General features: G+C 36.6%; 1 protein-coding gene across 8 annotated transcripts in view; it reads right to left on the minus strand.

Moving 5' to 3' along the window:
• CHN1 (chimerin 1) overlaps positions 1–22565 on the minus strand; it is a 211851-nt gene that overhangs the window by 36800 nt on the left and 152486 nt on the right. For 7 of the 8 annotated variants that reach the window (XM_077154201.1, XM_077154197.1, XM_077154195.1 and 4 more), the window contains one exon: positions 2796–2873. The exons of the other annotated variant lie outside the window; for it this stretch is intronic. In XM_077154201.1, the coding sequence (XP_077010316.1) occupies positions 2796–2873 (78 nt within the window). The remainder of the gene's footprint in view (positions 1–2795; positions 2874–22565) is intronic. 8 annotated transcript variants of the gene reach the window in all.

The raw sequence follows: 22565 nt of genomic DNA on the forward strand, positions 1-22565 counted from the left end.
TCTATCTATCTATTTATCTATCAATCTATCATCTGTGTTGTGTTAGGATGGGGGCAGTTTTTAAAATGAGAGCTTGATCCAGGGAATTGTTAAAAATATTTTTGCTTTAACTTATGTTGACAACTTACAGAAGTCACAATTTTTAAAGGGTATTTATCTCTAATATGATGATCTCCTAGGAGACATATCTTTCTTGCGATATATTCTTTGTCCAATCCTTACAAGTAACCACAGCAAAGGAAAAAAAAAAAGGATCATGTTACATAATACAGCAAAATGAGAAAACTTTCTGTTTTTCTTTTTTTTTAAATAAATCTCAAAAGACAAAAACTTGTCTGGAGTTAGATCCAGTTGATTTTTATAGCTATTACCCTGGTGAGTACTTTTACCAAAGGTTTAAGATATTTTTGGCTTCATCCCCCTGAAAAGAAATCTGGTAGCTGTTTGATACCACAGAGCAGTATTACATAACAAGACAAGAAGCAAAAAAGAAAACCACATTGAAATGAGGCTTTGGTGAGTGGGCTCATAGCTAGGCAGGACACTTTTTACCAAAGGAAAAGTGACAATGACAAGGCCACTTGGATGATTATTACTATGTAAATGCTCCGTTTTTTCCCCACTTTAAATCTCTGAACTGTGCGTACTTACATGCCGCCACCAGTGCAAATGAACAATTGTGTGGGAGAGAACTCCTCCTGCCACAGAGTCTGAATTCTTTGGGGATGTTCTTGGAACTCAAGAACAACGGTTTTCCTTTTTCTTTTCTCTTTTTTATAATGCCATCCCACAGGAACATTTTTTAAATAATAAAAAGTAATTTAAATGGGAAGAGTTAAATTCTGAGACTTTTTACCTTATCAGCAACTCAAAAAAAATGTGTAATGAAATTCACTACCATGAGCGTTTCCCTGACCATAAATGCTTTTTTTTTTTTTAATAAAGAAGCTCAAACTGATTTTTAGGGCCAGAGAAAGAAGACACCTTCTGCTTTAATTATATATATACTTCCATATTACACATAAAATATTTAAAAGTATCTTCAAAACAGTTTGGGTAGCAAGGTAGAAAATCCCATAGTCAGCACTTTCTTGCTGTATAGAATTTGCTTGTTAAAGCTAGGTTTTAAGTTAAAATTAGAAACAACTGGAAGACAGAACAATAACAACAAAAACCCTAGAAAATATGATTGCTTGTGCAAATCCTTGAACAGCCCATAATTTGCTTTTAATCAATACTGACATAAAGTAAGTACAATGAACTTGATTTAGGATTAGAATGGCATCTTTGATAGGCCAATCCGTTCCTGCTGAACAAATCAGAGGGTACATCTTTGGACATATATTTTAAAGTCTAAGTCATTTCCCAACAGTGTGACTAGTTTCTTGATTAGGAAACTAAATGGCTATTACTGTGCCCAAAAATGTGCATGATTTTACATTTGCAAAAGAATTTCTTAGGGCTAATTTTCCTGAAAATAATTCTGTAAGCCCATGTTTGTAACAGGCAATTAGAAACTGAGGCCTAGCAACTTGGTCATATTGTTTAGGTTGATAAATGGAAGATGTGGTTGATCTCTGTTTTTTTCTAGTGAGGTAATTATTCTACCAAATCCTCTCAGAAGCATATTACATCAAAGATACTGGTTGGAAGGACAAGGTCCTCACATTTAAAGAGGAAAAACTAGAACACATTGGGGGCTTGATACTTAGCACTTGAGTAAAATAAACAGTGGCATTAAAGATCAGGATGAACTGCATGCTGGAATGAAATTGTCTGGTATAGAATCTGGTGCCTTCTAATCACTGAATAAATGTTGACTAAATTAATGAATAAATGGAAGATTGGAGTTTCCATTTTTACCATTTTTTGAAACCAAATGCCCCCTGTCTAACATCAAAACTAATGATATTTTGTCTAAACTAAGAATATTCATGTCTGAAGGGCTTCAGCCTAAAGTTGCATAACTATTAGGAAGTTACTATAGCAATGCCAGTGTACCCACACACAAAGTGTAGCTGGCTCTCCTAATGCACAGCCTCAGGCTGATAGTCTCTGAAATAGGTGGAAATAGCATTCCAAGGCCTTATATCATGCTATAAATACATGACCTATACTATAAATGCAAAATTTATATATGTAGCTTGAATCAACACACATATCATCTTGAAAAAAGATCAAACTACAGTTGATAAAACACACAATAATTTAAAACTACCAAAAAAAAAAAGGTGAAAGAAAATACTGAAGAGTGGAGAGAAGCTGCTGGTGTCAGCAGCATCACTAGTCCGATGGCAGCCATTCTCCTTTTATCATGGGCAATTCATTAAAAGAAGAGAAAAGACAGAAACTATGGGAAATGCAGACCATCTGCTCAATCCAGATGCACAGCACATGCCTCTTATACCCCAAGCTTTCTATCAGAAAGGAACAGAGATAATCTTCCTAGGAAAGAGCCAACAAAGGTATTTAGACATATTTGCATCACAAATAAAAGTAATACTAAAACCATTGTTAAATGTGACCTTTCTAATATCAGTTAAGACTTTGATCAGTGAGTACACATTGATTAAACAGAATATTAAAACAGCATTATAAAAACTGTGGCTGGATTTCTATTAGTTTTATTCAGCAATTCCTTAATAAAATAGGCTTAAAACATCTTTAAATAGCAAGAACATTTTAGGCAAGTCATCCTAGTTTTAAAAGGCATCTGAAGACATTCCTTCAATATATGTTTCATGTAATGGGCATCTCTTTTCTTATATAGAAAGCTTAAAAACAAACATTCTTACCTTGAAATTGTGAACCTTTTCATATTTTGGAATTTGCTCATTTTCTTTCAGAGTTGCTCTTCTAACAAGTGATGTCAACTGCGAATAAGCAAAGAGTTTCAGAGGTTGCCAGATTGTCACAGACGACTTTTGAGAACCCAGTTTCATTCCCAAAGCTGCTATCAATAAATCTTGCTGACGGCCCTCTTGTTTGGATTTGTGAACTGTAGCTCTATTAATTTTCCTCCCCGACCAAGACTCTTTGGATGGCATTTTGGAATTCACAGGAAAGAAATAAAGCCTATATTGATCTATGTCTGTCGATGAACTCTGTGCTGCTAACAAATGAGCATTCTGCCAGCCAGCACAGAACCCTAACCTACAGAGAGCTGCAGAGAAACATCACCAAGAGGTGGAGGAGGATGATGAAGCACTTCTTAAAAAGAGGTCGACTAACCAGACAAATTCTTCTTGCTTCCTTTTTTTTTTAAGGGCTCTATATTTAAGCTTCTGAAAACTTAAAGAGTCTGTCAGAAATAAAAAGAGTCGATGTTAACACAAACAGCATCTCTCCTCATCCCTTTTCAAAAACCATGCAATTTTGACAAATGCTACATTTCTAAAAGCTTTCTTCTCTATTCTCTATTCAATACATGAATGTCCATTCTGAACGAAAGATGCCTACATACTGCCTGCAGTCAGTTTCTAGCAACAGACACCCAGCGACCCCCCCCAACCAGGGAGGGTGGGGGAGGGGAGGGAAGTGACAGGGGGAGGCTGAATTGGACTGGCCTCCGTAAGAAAGGAGATAGCCAATGAAAATTAAGCAACGATATTTAAGTGCTGTATTCCTCAATACACACTCTCTCTGCTTCTCCCTCTTCTCATGTAAGATTTTCTTGCTGGCTCAAGGCACACACACGCGCACACACACACACACACACACACACACACAAAATCAGTGGGAAGATAACAAGCAACGAATGAGTCATACATCATTACAAAATGGAATTTCTTTTTACCTGTTAAAATCAGAGGAAAATTAACATACACTATCAGGTTTTAAAAAGAATGTACTATTGCCAGGCAAATTATGAAAAGCTGATCTATATCCTTCTCTGTGCATTATGAATTGAGGCTACTTAACAAAAGCCCAAATTTATTAAAGATGAGCAAAAACTGATAAGCATTTTGATGAAAAAGTTTTTAACTAGGTATCATACTATTTTTGGGCAGAATAAGGAGCATAGATATATACTGCTAACACCCTGGCATGGTCAGATTTTGTCTCTACTATAAGCAGTTTTGCTGTGAGTTGACATGTAAATAGATCCAATCTTCATTTTAATTCTCTAGGTTCAACATTCTTTATTAATATTGGGAGCCACCTGGGAATAATTTCATATTTACACTGGTCCTAGATATAGTGTAACTGTACTTGCAGACCCTGGATATTTGTTTGCTGATGCAGAAAGGGGAGTGTTAGATAAGAGACTCAAAGCCAGCACTACTTAAGAGCAATATCTGTACTTTCCATTTACTAAGGTGGTACAAGATTAAACTTTTCCATTTTGTCTCTGTTACCTAAATGCTTCCATCTGCCTTATTTTTCCTTGTGCTATAGTAATGTAAGTTTAATCAATTATGATTCTAATGTTACATTGCATTTAAAGATTCTGGAACTCTTATATTTAAGTGAATTCAGTCTATCTGCCTAGTACAAACAATTGTCTCAGATTTCGTAATCTATAAGGGGTATGGGCATGTGCCACACACATATCCTAATTTTATTAGAGGATAAAGTGGGCCTTAAAGTGTGCTAAATATTTCAAATACTGAATGATTTATTTTCAAAGCATCCCCAAATTATTTTTTTATTGAGTGTATATCCCTTTATTTTTTAAAAATATTCTAAGTAAATAAAAGGTAGAAGCTAATATTTAAATCTACAGTTATTTCAATTCCACAAATTTATATCTTAAATAATTATTACAGATATAAAACACTCCTATTCTAATAGGAAATGTAACTGGAAAAAGTTTCTTTGCTTAACCTAAATTACTCTTCATCTTAGACCTGTTCATCATGTGAAGACTAAAAATATAACAGCTAACCAACTCTTCAGATGTGCACAGCCTAAAGTGAAGTTTATCCAAATCTCAGAAGTCACCAGAAAGAAACCAGAGACTGCAAAGGCAAGTTTAACAGAAATTATATTTCTTTCTCAACAATGTTTAACATCAAGTTAGTAAATTAAACTATCATCCATGTAACCCAAGTACCCAGTAGCACTTTTCCCCCCAAAGTATTTCTGATTGAGGTCCTGTGTTCTTCTGATATAGCAATTAAAATTAAAACAAAGCATAAGCAATATTCAGGCAGAGTTAGCCTCCAAATTCATGGCCTGGTAAAAGTGAATATTTTGCTACCCAGAAGCAATATTTTCACTTAATCAAGAAATACTGGATTAGCTCCAACTTGGGCAGCTATCTCGGGCAGTGGGGAGAAGAAAATAATAGCTTGGGATGATAAAGGTCCTAGCTATCCTCAAATGGCTCACAGTTTGTCCACTGTTATGCCTTCAACATGGCAGCAACTTCATCTCTCCTTTAATTTAAATGAAGAGCTTTTAAGTCACAAGAACTGCTAATTCTAAAGTTCAGAACCAGTGTCAATGTTCCATGTTACATGGAACCAATGGAACCAATGTAACATGTTCCATGTTACAGAAAAATGTATGTCACTCAGCCTTATATGAACCTGTTCTTATCTATTGAGCTAGACAGTTACAAAATCTATGATTTGTGACTATCATTTATTGATTATTAAGTACTTATGTTCCAGGCATCCAGCTAAGCATTTTATAGCATCCCATTAAATCCAAAGAAAAACCCTATGAGACACATATTATCCTCATTTTATAGCAGAGAAAATTAGAGCCCACAGAAGTTAACTTCCCAAGATTGCACAATTAGTACTGGTGAAGTAAGAAAATAAGAGGAAAATATGTAGTTTGAAAGCATTTGTTTTCTCCTCTCTGATTCTATTCAAGTGGTTTCTCTAGCTGCAAATGGCTGATTTTCTTCCCTCAATTTCAGAGTAGCATTAGATGGTACGACAGAGTAGTAACAAGTAACAATGGATTGTAAGAAAAAGTAATGATAACTGAGCTCTCAAGGTCAGCAGGCAGTACGTGCAAGTAGGAAACAGCCTTCCAAAGTCAATTCCAATGATCCCTCCTTCATGAAGTCTTTGATGATTTGTACCAACTGGATGTGCTCTTGCCCTCCTGTGAACACCAGAGCTCTTCACTTGCTCCTTAATTATGAGGACCTAGCACATTTTACCTTATATTGGAGTTATTTATGCAGCTGCTTCTATAGAAGTGGGTCTTTAACATTCTTTGTACAAACCTTGAATCTAGCAAAGTAGTTTGCACAATAAAAACTCAATAAACATGTAGTTAAAAAACAATGTAATGAAGGGAGCTATTTTTATTAGGGGGCAGCATGGTGTAATAAAAAGGATGGGGATCGAAATTAGAGAAGCTGAGACCTGACTCCAGACTTTGGGAGATTTGCTAGGTGCCTTACTTTGCCTCATCTGCATAATGTGGATAGTATTAACTATCTTAAAAGTAACGGTAAGTGGAAAGACTGTAAGTTTAAAGGTAATACATAAAAGATGAAAAAACTGTCTGCAGAAAGTAAGTGCTCAACAAATGATAGCGTTACAGGGGTGTTGTGCCAATTATTAGCACAGGGTATGCTGCTGCAGAAGTGTAAGATATAAGCCCCGCTCCCAAGAAGTTTAAAGTTTGTTTTTGGTCTATACATACAAGCATGCCCGGATATTCCTGCCCTTCCCATTGTATTATGATCTCTACCAATTTCCTAAACTAAACTAAAACTAAAGGATAGCTTTAATCCCATTTTCTAAAAGACATACTGACATGATTTGGGGAAACACGGTTTGGAGAAGAGATTAAAAAGTGCTAAGGAAGGAAGATCATGAGGTATTTGTTAAGGTTCCAGAAGCACTGTTTGATCTTCACATTCACTGTCCTATTTGTTGCTCACAATTCTGGGATGTGTGTTATATGATGGTCATTTTAAAGATGAAGAAACTGGAGTTCACAGAGTAACTTATTCAAGGTCATACAATCAGGAAGTAGAAAGACTGAGACTTGAATCCCTGCCCTCTGTCTCCAAAGCTTGACAGCTGTTTCTGCTGCCTTATAATGAGAGTAGGAGAAAAACAAGAGATGCTAGGAATACAGCCTCTCTCATATTCTACCTCTATAAAATAGAAGAAAATGGCTTAACTGGGTGGGGTTCTAAATTAATAGGATACATGCCACAGAGTCATTCTTGCAGAAAACACCAAAAAGATTTAGCTTCTATTTTGATTGGGAATCTCTGGCCTATCTTCAGACCTGATTCTACCCATTTGTGATACCAATGTCATCTCTATAGTTTCATCTGAATGAGGGTGACTGGCCTGGAGAAAAGAGGTGGGGAATGGGTAGATTCCAGATACCTGTTTGTACCTTTGGTCATAATAGCTGTAAATATAGAGAAGCAGATTATTAAAAGGATAGTTCAGTGGTAGAACTCTCATCTGCCATGTGGGAGACCTGGGTTCGATTTCTGGCCTGTGCACTCCCCCACCCCACCCCCCAATTTAGCAAATGGTGCTGCAATAACAGGACAGTCACATGGAAAAAGAATGAAATGTGACCCCCACCACAGAGCATACAAAAAAAATTGGGTAAAAGGGAGATATGTAGGGGTGGTATGACAAATAAGGAATGGAAGGGGAAAATAGGTGACCTTGGAAAGGAAAAGACTGATGGTTTTTCACATAAAGAGATTTCCATCACTGACCTCACTTCCTTGTTTTTTGTCCAGTAATAACATGGGTTTGAGTTGAATTTGTTTCTCATTTTCACCAAGTGCTGTACAACAGGAAACTCATGGGCTCTTGCACCAGAAAAAAGTGCTAACCTTGACACTATCATTTACAAGCTATGCTATGCTCTCAGTCAAGTTACTAATTTGTTTTAGTCTTTTTTAACTATTTTGTGAAAAATGGATTAAAACACTCATATTATATAATTATTGAAATTTAAATGAGATATGTGGGAAGTGTTTTGTACTATTCCTGGCACACCGAAAGTAATCAATAAATGGAAGTTTCTTTTCCTTTCCTTGAGTCCAAGGACCTATATTTTAAAGAGCAGGGTTAGTATCACACTTGACTATGACACAGGTTAAAGGCCCAAGACTACACTGTCCCACAATGTGAGCTTCAGGTCAAGTTTCATCCAGGTCGTTTAAGGACACAGCCTAAACATCATCATCCTGCAAGCTTTACCTTACCCTGTCCTGGCAATTCTAACCTCTGTGTTCAAACTCTGAGTAATCTCTATTCCTGCTACTTGTAGGAAATGGTTTTATTAACTTACATTCAAGCTTATGAAACTGATAGGTAAAACCAGAATGCCAGCTTTCTAGCTTAAAATATGATGAGGTATAATTAGCATAACGTGGGTGACCAACATGCTCTTTTTTGGTAGTACGCCTACACTGGAAGCAAAAATAATTAGGAAGTTGGTGAGAATGGCATCAGAACAAGCGGAATGGGTAAGACAAACTGAATATTTAACTACATATAGCTAAGACATGTATTGAATCATCTACAATTTGGATGGCCCTGCCTATGCACTGCAATACTCAATGTTCATTTAGCTGGCAGCTTCCTCAGTTTAGGTTAAGGCATAGAAAGGTATAAACAACTACCTTTTTGAGTCTCCTTTTTTTCAAGTTTCTCTCTCTCTCTTTTTTTTTTACATGGGCAGGCACTGGGAATCGAACCTGGGTCCTCTGGCATGGTAGGCAAGCATTCTTGCCTGCTGAGCTACTGTGACCCGCCCTCAAGTTTCTCTTTAAGAGGGTTTTGCATATCTCTGCTCAAATATCTTATATGGTGGTCTTTTTTAAAAAAATATTTTTATTGACAAATCTTCACACACATACAGTCCATAAATGGTGTACAATCAATGGCTCACCATATCATCACATTATATGGTGATCTTAAGATTTATTCACAAGATGCAATCTTATTATTTTCATTTATAAGTTCTTAAAGAATGCTTAGATTGTAGCCCTGATGTATTGATAACAACTTATATGGTAATATCTGCTTTGGGAAGACGGAATAAAATAAATGAATGATGTTGTCCTTGTCCTGAATTATGTAATCATGTATTAATATATGTAAAAATTACATAATGAGAGCAGAATATTCTAGCATATTCCCCAATATATGATTACTGGCAGTGATGGCTGTATGGTGATGATCATAACATTTTTCCTGGGTTCTTCCTAATGAAAAGCTGAAATCTCCCTACAAAGACTTTCTCTCAGTTTCTTTCCCCTATATGAACTTGAGGGGCTACTTGGGGAGATGTGTCATTAATATTTTGATTTTTTGTTTTACCCCACATATTTGCTATCTATTACCTACAAGGCTTAAAGAAATACTGTTATTGTTCTGTAACTATATAGAAGATGCAATTAAAGAAGCTCTATCAGCAATTAGGGCTTTTTAAATCCAGTGCAAACTCTTCCTTTAAACATTTTTCATAGTGAAATACAACATATACAAAAAAACAATAAATTTCAAAACACACCACAACAATTAGTTATAGAACAGATTTCAGAGTTTGGTATGGGTTAAAGTTCCACAATTTCAAGTTTTTCCTTTTAGCTGCTCCGAGACACTGGAGACTAAAAGAAATATCAACATAATGGTTCAGCAATCACACTTATTTGTTAAATCCTATCTTCTCTAATTCCTCCTTCTTCCTTGACCCTTCTCCCAATCTTTAGGGGTATTTGGACTCTGCCCATTCTAACTTTTTCAGTTTAGAAAGGGGTATCAATAATATAAGATGGGATGGAACTAGTTGATGTTCTTGGAGAGGCTGGCCCCTCTGTGTTTCAGGGCTTATCTGGCCTAGGAGTCCATATGGAGGCTGTAGCTTTTTGGAAAGTAATCTTAGTATGTGAAATTTTGTAAAATCTCAGATAACCATAAGGGTTCTTTAGGGTTAACAGGAATAGTTTTGGTCCCTCTGCACACAGTTTTCTCTAATATTAACATCTTGCTTTAGTGTGGAACATTTGTTACCATTGATAAAACAATACGGATACATTATTATAGATTCCATAGTTTGCATTAGTGTTTACTGGTGTATGTGATTGACAAATGCATAATGTTATGAATCCACCATAACAGTGTCATATAGAATAGTTTCACTACCCTGTAGTTTCCCTCCACATCACCTATTCATCCCTTCTTCTCAAGCACCTGACCACTATTGATCTTTTTACTGTCTTTACAGTTTTGCTTTTAGTGCAAAATTCTTGAATCCTAGATATGTTTTTCACTTAAAAAAAAAGTTTTTAGTTGTCTACACATATAGAAAATACAACTAAAACAAGACTCAGATTGACATCAATAGGCATGTTTTCAGATCTGTTAACACTGAGGTTATATTAAGTTATTGCACCTGGGAGAACATTTTGTGGTCAGCCATTTATGAGAGGCAGGACAGGTGTTTTAGCTTTATCACTCCTCCAGTGACTGCTGTTGATCTGGCTAGGATGAAGCTGATTTGATTTGGTTATTTAAAAAGAATGTTACAGACTTTCATTATAAAAGCAGGTTTTCCAGACGAGTAAAACATACAGAATAAAAATAAATAATAGGAGGAACAAATGTTAAAATAAATTTAGATTGAAATGCTAGTGATCAATGAAAAGGAGGGGTAAGGGGTATGGTATGTACACCTATTTTTCTGTTGTCTTTTTATTTCTTTTTCTGAATTGATGCAAATGTTCTAAGAAATGATCATGATGATGAATATGCAACTATGTGATGATATTATGAATTACTGATTATATATGTAGAACAGAATGCTCATATGTTAAGAATGTTTGTGTTTGTTTGTTATATTTTTGTGGTAGTTAGATTCAGTTGTCAGCCTGGCCAGGTGAAGGCACCTAGTTTTGTTGCTGTGGATATGAGTCAATGGTAGGTGAACCTCATCTGTTGCTGATTACATCTGCAGTTGGTTAGGAGGTGTGCCTGCTGCAATGAATGACGTTTGACTTAATTGGCTGGTGCTTAAATGAGAGAGCTCCACATAGCACAGCCCAAGCAGCTCAGCATACCTCATCTCAGCACTCGCAGCTCAGCCAGGCCTTTGGAGATGCAGAAAGTAATCACCCCGGGGAAAGTTGTGGGAACCCAGAGGCCTGGAGAGAAGGCCAGTAGAGACCATCCTGTGCCTTTCCACGTAAGAGAGAACCTCAGTGGAAAGTTAGCTGCCTTTTCTCTGAAGAACTAACAAAATAAATCCCCTTTTATTAAAAGTCAATCCATCTCTGGTGTGTTGCATTCCAGCAGTTAGTAAACTAAAAAATTTAAAAATTAATAAAAAAGAAAAAATATTTCAGGTAATTGGAGGATAGTGCTGCAACATCCAATTATGAGACAGGAAACCTTCCTGATTATTGAGGGCAAAATTGCATGAAGAAGCATGATATTCATATGAATCATGTTGCCTAGCAGGTTATCAAAGAAGACTTTTGATTATATACTGTATATGGATGAAAGCAATCTGAGAAATTTGAACAGAAAAAGTAATGAAGTTAAAAACTGCAAAGCAAAAATTGAACTACTTGGGAACTGTGATCCACAACAAAAACAACTTATTATTGAAGATCCCTATTATGGGAATGACTCGACCTTGAGACTCAGTACCAGCAGTGTGTTAGGTGCTGCAAAGCATTTTTGGAGAAGACACGGTAGAGCTACATTCATTCATTGCTGAAGGCCAAAAGTGATTAACAGTGATGTCCTAGGATTTTCAATCAGTGTGTTAAACGTTTGTTTCATAGCTCAAGGCCACAACTTTTTTTTTTCAACTGATTTATTATTTCTTATCTTAAAAAGTAAACATAGTTGAGAGTCAAGAGGCTACTCTGGAGGTTGCTCTTACACAAGCTTCAGTTAGACCTTGCTACCTATCATAACCTGCCAACCCCCAACCAGAACCATTCCAGCCAATCCTAAAGAACACCTAGGGCAATATATAGGTTCCATGCACTAGAGTAGCTTTCCAGAAACCTATGCTACCAGATGGGTCCCTAGACTTATCAGATAAGTCCTGAAACCTAGAGAGCCCAGGCTCTCCAGAACATCAGATAGTTCCATCTCCCTACCCCATATTATCTACAGCCACTTCCAACATGCAAAAGTTATAATGGCCATAACCCAAACACCCCTAAAGAGAGGGATGGAAAGATCAAAAGTGATGGTGGAGTTATATGGTGAAGATAGGATTTAACAAATGAATATGAAAGCTGAATCATTAAATTGATATTTCTTTTAGTCTCCAGTATCTTAGAGCAGCTAGAAGTAAAAACCTAAAATTATGGAATTGTAACCCATGTCAAACTCTGAAATATGTTCTACAACTAATTGTGGTCCAGCACTTTGAAATTTATTGCCTTTTTATATATATGTTATTTTTTACACAAAAAAGCAGGAAAAAAGTAAATTGTGATGATAAAAAAAATATTTTAGACTTCTAGCCTCCTATATTCTGGAGCAGCGAGAAAGAAGAATCTGAGAGGATGGTATGGTAGCCCATGACAAATTCTGGGATCTATTCTGTAACTACTTGTGGAAGAGTGCTTTGAAAACTATTGCTTTTTTATTTCTTTGCTTTGTATATATGTTGTACTATACAATAAAAAAGTTTTTTAAAAAAGCAGGTCTCCTATATGTGGCAAAAATAAAGTACAGTTTTAGTAGAATATTCTAATTGTAATTTATTTAAAATATTCATTTAAAGCTTCAATAAAGGTAAGTGATGACTCAGCATATGAAGCAGAAGATAGGTGACGTTCAAACATACTTGTAAAATGAAATTCCATTTTTATTACTTTAAAATGGCAATAGTTCAACCAAAACCATTCCTGCCAATCCTAAAGAATACTTAGGGCAATATATAAGATTCTATAAAGGTTCCATGCATTAGGGTAACTTTCCAAAACCTACAACCTCCAGATAGGTCCCTCGACCAGATAAGTCCTGAAATGCAGAGGGGCCAGCCTTTCTAGAATGTCAACTAGTTCCATCCCCCTACTTCATATTATCGACAGCTCCTTCCAACATGAAAAGGTTAGAATGGGTATAGCCCAAGCACCCCTAAAGAGTGGGAGAAAGATCAAAATGATGGTGGAATTATACAGAGAAGATAGGGTTTAACAAATGAGTATGAGTGCTGCATCATTATACTGACATTTCTTTTAGCCTCCAGTATCTTAGAGCAGCTAGAAGTAAAAACCTAAAATTGTGGAATTGTAACCCATACCAAACTCTGAAATCTGTTCTACAATTAATTGTTGTGATGTACTTTGAAATTTATTGCTTTTATGTATATGTTTTGTAAAGAGAAGGAGGAGTATTACAGAGATGACAAAATTTAACAAATGAGTATGACTGCTGAATCATAATACTGATATTTCTATTGGTCTCCAATGTCTTGGAGCGGCTAGCAGAAAAAATAAAAAATCATGGAACTGGGACCCACACCAAACTTTAAAATCTGTTCTATAACTACTTATTAAAATGCACTTGGAAATTTATTGCTTTTTTGTATATATGTTATATTTTACAATCTAAAAAAAAATTTTTTAAATGACAAAGGGGCCTGAGGGTAAAAGATTTAACTTTCATTAATAACTACACTGGAAAGAAGTGTGAGCATGAATATAATTCATGTATGTGTTAATTGTCCACTGCACTGTCAGACATTAACTTGGTTTTCCCTTTGTGGTGACAATGCTATACTGCACATTTTAAATCAAGATGATGTTAAAAAATAGCTTGCATTTGGGTATTTTCTAAAATTAACTTTTTCATATCATGTTCATAGTATTTCAGTTTAACAGTTAATCATTCCTGTTTAATGATTCTAATGAAACTAAAGAGAACTTAACCCCTAACCTGGATAATCTCCTTCATATGGGTGAAGGAGATGTAATGGGTGAACCATTACACCCTTTTTTTATATATAATGTGTCCCATATAGAACTTGACATCTTAAAAGTGATTTGAGGCATTTGGACAAGTCCCTCAAAGGATTAGTAAGACAGAAAACAAGACACAGAAAATACAGAATACAAAAATTGGTTCTTGTGAGGAAGAAGAAGAAAAGATTAATAGATGATTTAATATCTTTCTTTTAGTGACATTTTAATATATTGAGAGGAATCTGCAGCCCCCTGTTTTCCTCCTCCATACAAGATTGGTCAATGGGAGATAATTTAACTGAGCAATGGGAGAGCTTAGGTTGATAAGGTCAAATGCTATTTAGGTTATCGAGCCAGAGTTTAGGCTAGTTTCTCACTATCTTTTCCACAAAAATGGTCCCAATGATAGAGGACATTGAAGAGGGACTTGCAGGGACCCAAGAGTGACTCTCTGAGCTCTTTATAATATACCCATGCTTGTTTTATATAAAATTGTTTTCAATTAATTACCACTAAGTAAAACTGATGCTCTAGGAAGATGTGTCATATGTATCTTTAGGTTTAGCATATCTTGCCTAGTAGGCAGACAGATGCATGTTCTAGTCTCAGGACGACAGGCTTGGGTGCTTGGAAGAAACCTTTTAAAACTTTTTTCCAGCTGTAGGCCTGATTCTATAACCATGTTATCATAATCGAGAAGTAATCTGTGAGGTAATTGACAATATTCCTGTTCTAGTCCTATTTTGCAATATCTTTATTTTATTCTTCTGCTAATTTGGGAAAAAGTATAAAATCCAGGACTGGTTCTCACACTGCCCAACTATGAGGCCAACAATCAGCAAAAATTTATTTGCTACTTAAGCAATTTACTTACTTCATTGTATCTTCATATTCCTGTTTTTCAGAAGGAAACTAAAATTCAGTGATATTAAGGAATTAGCTCAGAGGTACATATTCTGTATCCTCTTTACACTATGTTGTGTTCCCTGGGGCCTTCAGATATGATCACTCAACATGTGATGAGACTGATTCTTAGCCTACCTAACAAAGCCACAGGGGTCACAAAGACTCAGAACCATCAGCAAGCAGAAACAGTGACAAATGAAAATGATTACCTCCCATGGAGTTCTAAGCTTATCACTTGGGTTTAAAACTTACAGAGAAGTAAGGTCAATCTTGGTGATTAATTTCTGGAATTTTAAGTGCAAAAGTCTGTTTCATTGTTTTGATGGTGGCAGGTAAAGTGATGCATTACTCTTACTTAGATATATGCAAATCTTTTGTCAACCATCTATCAGGGCTTCAAGGAGAGTTACTGTGCATGATGCATCTTTTTTGTTTTCATATGGGTTTTTCCTATTCCTTAAATAAAAGCAAATCAACAAAACTCCCTTCAAAACCAATGAATTGAGAGAGTACTCTCTTGAGCAACTAATTAAGCTGTCTTTAGAAGTAGGTAATTAAGCTTCCATTAAAATCACCAAAAAGACATACATAATTTACAAGGTGGAAAGCCATTTCAGTCTCATGGGTAAACTATTATCCAAGTCTTATATTTATAACAGAGATGCCAGAATGGCCAGTGCCATAAACAATTACATAATTAGGATGCATTATTCTTTAAAAGAATAGGGTATTAAAATATAAGGGCTTGGGTATTGGACATGTAGCCTGAGAAAATGCAAATGTAAAATCTTTAAATTTTAAAGAAATTATTACACATTTAAGGAATTCAATTTCAATTGGGATAAGTGTTTGGATGAGTAACGGACTTTTTCATTCTATTTTGGGCACAATAATCACATTCTCTAATAAAGATTGAATTTATTTATTAAATCTCTACTCACCCACTCCAAACCCTCTCTGATAAGGTGCTCCCTCCTCTCATGGTGCTTCTGGGATTCTAATGGTAACTGCTAAACCTCGTTCCACTCCAGATAACTCTCTCTTTTTCCAATATGGATGTGCTTTTAAGAGTTCTCTAAGTAAGGTAAATCAGAATATTGGGTAAGGGATGATAGGGCCAATATCTTCAAACTTCAACTTGTGTGTGAGACCAAAGGGACAGAAACTTATTTGGCGCAAAATTTATATTTTGGGTAGCACATTGTGCTGGTTTGAATCTGTGGTGGACCCCAGAAAAGCCATATCCTTTAATACTCATTCAATATTGCTGGGTGGGAGCATTTTGATTGTTTCCATGGAGGTGTGTCTCTACCCATTAAAGGAAGAGCTGTTTACTGGAATCCTGTACAAGAGGAAACATTTTGGAGAGTGTTCTAGCTTGCTAGCTGCCAGAAAGCAACACACCAGAGACGGATTGGCTTTTAATAAAAGGGGATTTATTTTGTTAGTTCTTCAGAGGAAAGGCAGCTAACTTTCCACTGAGACGTGGGAAGGCACAGGATGGTCTCTGCTGGCCTTCTCTCCAGGCCTCCAGGTTCCAACAACTTTCCCCGGGGTGACTTCTTTCTGCATCTCCAAAGGCCTGGCTGAGCTGCGAGTGCCGAGATGAGGTATGCTGAGCTGCTTGGGCTGAGCTACGTGGAGCTCTCTCATTTAAGCACCAGCCAATTAAGTCAAACATCATTCACTGCAGCAGGCATGCCTCCTAGCCTACTGCAGATGTAATGAGCAACAGATGAGGTTCATGTACCGTTGGCTCATGTCCACAGCAACAGAACTAGGCACGTTCACATGGCCAAGTTGACAAATGAATCTACCACAGAGAGAGTCCCTTTTTGTAGAGCCATGAAAAAGCCAGCAGATGCTGCTATGTTCGCCTTGTGCCCTTCCAGCTGAGAGAGAAACATTGAACATCACTGGCCTTCTTGAACAAAGGTATCTTTCCCCTGGATGCCTTAAATTGGACATTTCTATTGACTTGTTTTAATTGGGACATTTTCTCAGCCTTAGAACTGTAAACTTGTAACTTATCAAATTCCCCTTTTTAAAAGCCATTCTGTTTCTGGTATATTGCATTCCAGCAGCTAGCAAACTAGAACACACATTGTCTAATTTAACTTGTATGGTTTCTTTACTTGAACACCATAATTACATGGAATCTTGAATAGGGTGTGAAATCTTGTTGGTTTGTATGGGTTAGTTTGATAACATATCCCAGAGTTATTTGGATAGAGAATAAAAAAGTATTTGCAAATTTCCTTTGCAGGACTAGGGAGAAAGGAAGAAATACTCAACTTCCCTATTTGGAGAATTCCTGATACTCTTGCAAGTAGGTGGGAAAATCACTTCAACAGGCTGCGCCCTGGATCTTGGGGCTCACCCCTATGAAGCTTATTCCTGCAAAGGAGAAGCTAAGCCTACTTATAATTTATGCCTAAGAGACAACCCTAGAAAACTCTTTTGTTGCTCAGATGTGGCTTCTCTCTCTAAGCCAACTCAGCAGGTAAACTCACTGCTCTTCCTGCTATATGGGGTATGACTCCCAGGGGTGTAAATCTACCCAGCAATGTGGGACAGGACTCCTACAATGAGCTGGGACTCAGCATCATGGGATTGAGAAAGCCTTCTTGACCAAAAGGGAGAAGAGGGAAATGAGACAAAATAGTTTCAATGGCTGAGAGATTTTAAACAGAGTCAAGAGATTATCCTAGAGGAGTTCCCATTTATCTATTTTTTCTTTCAGTGCTTGTGCTTTGGGGGTGGGAGTGGAAAGTTTAGGTAACTACCTCCTATTACCAGGTCTAGAAGATGTTTCCCTACATTTTCTTCCAGGAATTTTATGGTCCTGGTTCTTATATTTAGGTGTTTGATCCACTTTGAGTTAATTTTTGCATTGGGTGTAAGGTAAGGGTCCTCTTTCATTCCTTTTGCTATTGATATCCAGTTCTCCCATGCCCATTTATTGAAAAGACTATTCTGTCCCAGCTCAGTGGATTTGAGGGTCTTGTCGAGGATCAACTGACCATAGATTTGGCAGTCTATTTCCACATTCTCAATTCGATTCCATTGGTCAATACCTCCATTTGTGTGCCAGTACCATGCTGTATTGACCACTGTGGGCTTTATAATAAGCATTGAAATCAGGATGTGTTGGGTGGTGCAACAGTAGCTCAGTGGCAGAATTCTTGCCTGCCATACCAGAGACCCGGGTTTGATTCCTGGTGCCTTCCCACGCCAAAAAAACCAGGATGTGTTAATCCTCCCACTTCATTCTTTTTTTTTTAGCTACTTGAGGTCTCTTTTCCTTCCAAATGAATTTGCTAACTAACTTTTCCAAGTCTTCAAAGTTCATTATTGGAATTTTTATTGTTTTCACATTGAATATGTACATCAATTTGCGTAGAACGACATCTTAACTACATTCAGCCTCTCTATCCATGAGCAGGGAATGTCTTTCCATCTATTTAGATCTTCTTTGATTTCTTTTAGCAATGTTATGCAGTTTTCTGTGTACAGGTCCTTTACATCCTAGTTAAGTTTATTCCTAAATACTTGATTCTTTTAGTTGCTAGTTTGAATGGATTTTTTTCTTTAACTGTCTCCTCAGTTAGGTCATTGCCTGTGTATATAGAACCATTACTGATTTTTGCACATTAATCTTATATCCTTCTGCCTTGCTGGATTTGTTTATTAGCTCAAGTGGCTTTGTCATAGATTTCTCAGGTTTTTCCAAGTGAAGGATCATGTTATCTGAAAATAATGAAAGTTTTACTTCTTCCTTTCCAATGTGGATGCCTTTTATTTCTTTTTTCTGCCTGATTGCTCTAGCTAGAACTTCTAGTACAATGTTGAATAATAGTGGTGAGAGAGTGTCTCGTTTCCAATCTTAGGGTGAAGGCTTTTAGTCTCTCACCATTGAGTATGATGCTGGCTATGTGGTTGTTCATATATGCACTATATCATATTGAGAAGTGACCTTTGGTTCCTACCTTTTGAAGAGCTTTTATCAGAAAAGGGTGTTGAATTTTGTTGAATAGCTTTTCAGCATCAATTGAGATAATCATGTGATTTTTCCCTTTCAATTTGTTAATGTGCTGTATTACATTGACTGGTTTTCTTGTGTTGAACCACCCTTGCATTCTTGGTATAAACCTCACTTGGTTATAGTTTATACTTCTTTTAATGTGCTGTTGGATTAGGTTTACTAGAACTTTTTTTTGGTGCATGGTCTGGGAATCGAACCTGGGTCTCCCGCATGGATTCTACCACTCAGCCAACTGTGCGCCTCTAATTTGCTAGCACTTTGTTGAGCATTTTTGCATCTATATACATTAGGGAGACTGGCCTGTAGTTTTCCTTTCTTATAGCATCTTTATCCAGTTTTGGTATTAGAGTGATGTCAGCTTCATAAAATGAGTTAGGTGGTGTTCCTTTTTCCTCAATTTTTTTGGAACTGTTTGAGCAGGAGTGGTTTATTTCTTTTTGGAATGCCTGATAAAATTCTCCTATGAAGCCATCTGGCCCTGGGCTTCTTAAAAATCAAAAAAAAATTTTTTTTACTGTGAAGAATGACATATACAAAACAGCAATAAATTTCAAAGCACACCACAATTAGTTAAAGAACAGTTTTCAGAGTTCAGTATGGGTTAAAGTGCACAATTTTAGGTTTTTCCTTCTGGCTGATCCAAGACACTGGACTAAAAGAAATACCAATATATGATTCAGGACTCATATTCATTTGTTAAATTCTATCTTCTCTTTTATAACTTCATGTCTTTGATCTTTTTTTACTATTTTTTTTTATTGTTATATATTTTATATTCACATTGCATGTAATCATCTAAAGTGCACAATCGATAATTCACAATATCATCATATAGCTATGCATTTTATCATCACAATCAACTTTTTTGCAAAAAATAACATATATACAAAAAAGCAACAGATTTTAAAGCATATTACAACAATTAGTTGTAGAATAGATTTCAGAGTTCGGCATGGGTTACAATTCTACAATTTTAGTTTTTACTTCTAGCTGCCCTAAGATACTGCATTTTATCATCACAATCAACTTTTTTGTGAAAAATAACATATATACAAAAAGCAACAGATTTTAAAGCACATTACAACAATTAGTTGTAAAATAGATTTCAGAGTTTAGCATGGGTTACAATTCTACAATTTCAGTTTTTATTTCTAGCTGCCCTAAGATACTGAGACTAAAAGAAATATCGATATAATGATTCAGCAAACATACTTGCTTGTTAAACCTACCTTCTCTGTATAACTCTACCACCACTTTTGATCCTTCTCCCACTCTTTAGGGGTATTTAGGCTATGCCAATTCTAGCTTTTTCATGTTGGAAGGGCTGTCAATAATATAGGATAGGGGGATGAAACTAGCTGATGGTCCCAAGAGGCTGGGCCCTCTGCATTTCAGGACTTATCTGGTTCAGGGACCCATCTGGAGGTTGTACATTCTGGGAAAGTTACCCTAGTGCATGGAACCTTTGTAGAATCTTATATAATGCCCTAGGTGTTCTTTAGGATTGGCAGGGATGGTTTTGGTGGGGTTTGGCAAGTTATGGTAGGTAGCAATGTCTAACTGAAGCTTGCTTAAGAATGACCTCCAGAGTAGCCTCTCAACTCTATTTGAACTCTCTTGGCCACTGAGACCTTATTTGTTACACTTCTTTTCCCCCTTTTGGTCAGGATGGCATTGTTGATTCCATGGTGCCAGGGACAGGGGTCATCTCCCATGCTGCCAGGGAGACTTTCATCTCCTGTCCTATGTAGGGGGGAGGGCAATGGTTTTACTTGCAGAGCTGGGGAGAGAGAGAGAGAGAGAGAGAGAGAGAGAGAAAGAGAGAGAGAGAGAGAGAGAGAGGCCACATCTGAGTAACAAAAGAGGTCCTCTGGAAGTAACTCTTAGGCTTACCTATAGGCAGGCTAAGCTTCTTTGTTGCATACATAAGCTTCATAAGAGCAAGCCTCAAGATCAGGGGCTTGGCCTAATGATTTTGGTATCCCTAAAGTTTGACACAGTATCAGGGGTTTCCCTGTTGGTAAAGTTTAATAGTTTCATATTTTTTCTACCATCCCTCAAGGGAATTTGCCAACACTTTCTAAGTATTTTTTACATGTTTTTTAAGAAAACAAACAATATACTTAGAACCACTAACAATGGATATCTTAGCTTAATCATAGGCATATTTAAACAAAGTATCCATATAATCATTGTAAAGCCTGGGTTTGTGCAGTAAGTTTCATAAACAAATTTAAAATGAAGGCAACAAGGAAAAAAAATCTACATATTCAGATAGCAAAGTTCTTAAATTCTAAGTATTAAAAACAACTTACATACCATTTGATCAGCTGTCAAAACTGTGAATGTTCTCAAAATCTCAAGTAGAAAGTTCTTACAAATATCTACATTGCTGTATTAATGACCTATTTTACTAAATGCCAATACTCTTTGATTCTCTGCTTAATATACTGTGGGATGTATCCAGGCATTATATTAAGCTAAATAGGATTAAAGGCTCTCATTCTTATTTTGGGCTCCCTGTGTTTGGATTGTTTAAATGATCAATCCAGACAGGCTGAGTTAGAGTATATGCTACAGAAAATTTAGGTTCTGGACAACATGAACCTTTCTTCCTTTGGTCTTAAAGAGTAGATGATGTTCTAAAATATAGACCATGTCTTCCTTACCCTGTATTGCAAATTACCTTAATCCCAACCTGATAGACTTCATTCTTATCTTTAAATACCAGATTGCACACATATAAAACAGCCTCTCAAAATCTGGAGTAGGTTTATTTGGATTTATTCTATTTGTGGTTCGTTGGGATTCTTTGATTTGCACATATATATTTCTTTTATAAGGGTTGGGAAGTTTCCCCCATTATCTCTTCACCTAATCTTTCTAGCACTTTTTTCTTCCCTTTCTTGGACACCTAAGATTCTTAATATTTTGTGTTGTCCATCATTTCCCTGAAATCCAGTTCAAAATTTTCCATCTTTTCTGCTATTTGTTCTTTTTGTGCGTTCAAAATCAATTGTCCTGTAGTTCACTTATTTTTTCTTCTGCCTTTTCTAATTTACTGTTGTGCGTCTCTAGTATTTTTTTTTTTTTTTTTTTTTTTTGCATGGGCAGGCACTGGGAATCAAACTCAGGTCTTTGGCATGGCAGGTGAGAACTCTGCCTAGTATATTTTTAATTTGGTCTACAATATCTTTCATGTCTGTGATAGCTGCTATTTTTCTATTTACTCTTTCAAATTCTTCTTTATGCTCTTCTAGTATCTTCTTGATCTCTTATATGTCACTAGCTAACGCACTGATTTTATCTGGTAGAATTGTATGAACATCTTTGATTAGTTGTTTCAAAGTCTGTGTCTCTTCCAGTGTTTTAATTTGGCCATTAGGCTGGGCTATATCTGTCTGCTTCTTCATATAATTTTTGTGATTTTCTGTTCCCTTTGAGGCATTTAATTATCTTGATAGAGTTACTTTGAAAGTTGATTTCCCTCAGTTGTCTAAGGTTTTGTACTTGTGGGACGGACCTGGGACAAGACACAGTCATGGGGTGGGGTGCAGTTGTGGCACAAAGCAGGGCTAGGTGTGGGGCAGGGGTGTTACTCTGGTGCCTGGGAGGGGACTGTGGCACTGGGGCCATGTGGGTGGGGTGCAGCTCAGGCAGGCTTCAAAGTATAAGGGCAGTGAACGGTGTGGGTGACAGGGAAGACCGATGTGTGCGTGCATGAGGCAA

This window comes from Tamandua tetradactyla, chromosome 3 (assembly GCF_023851605.1).
Source record: "Tamandua tetradactyla isolate mTamTet1 chromosome 3, mTamTet1.pri, whole genome shotgun sequence".
NCBI classification, from domain to species: domain Eukaryota; kingdom Metazoa; phylum Chordata; class Mammalia; order Pilosa; family Myrmecophagidae; genus Tamandua; species Tamandua tetradactyla.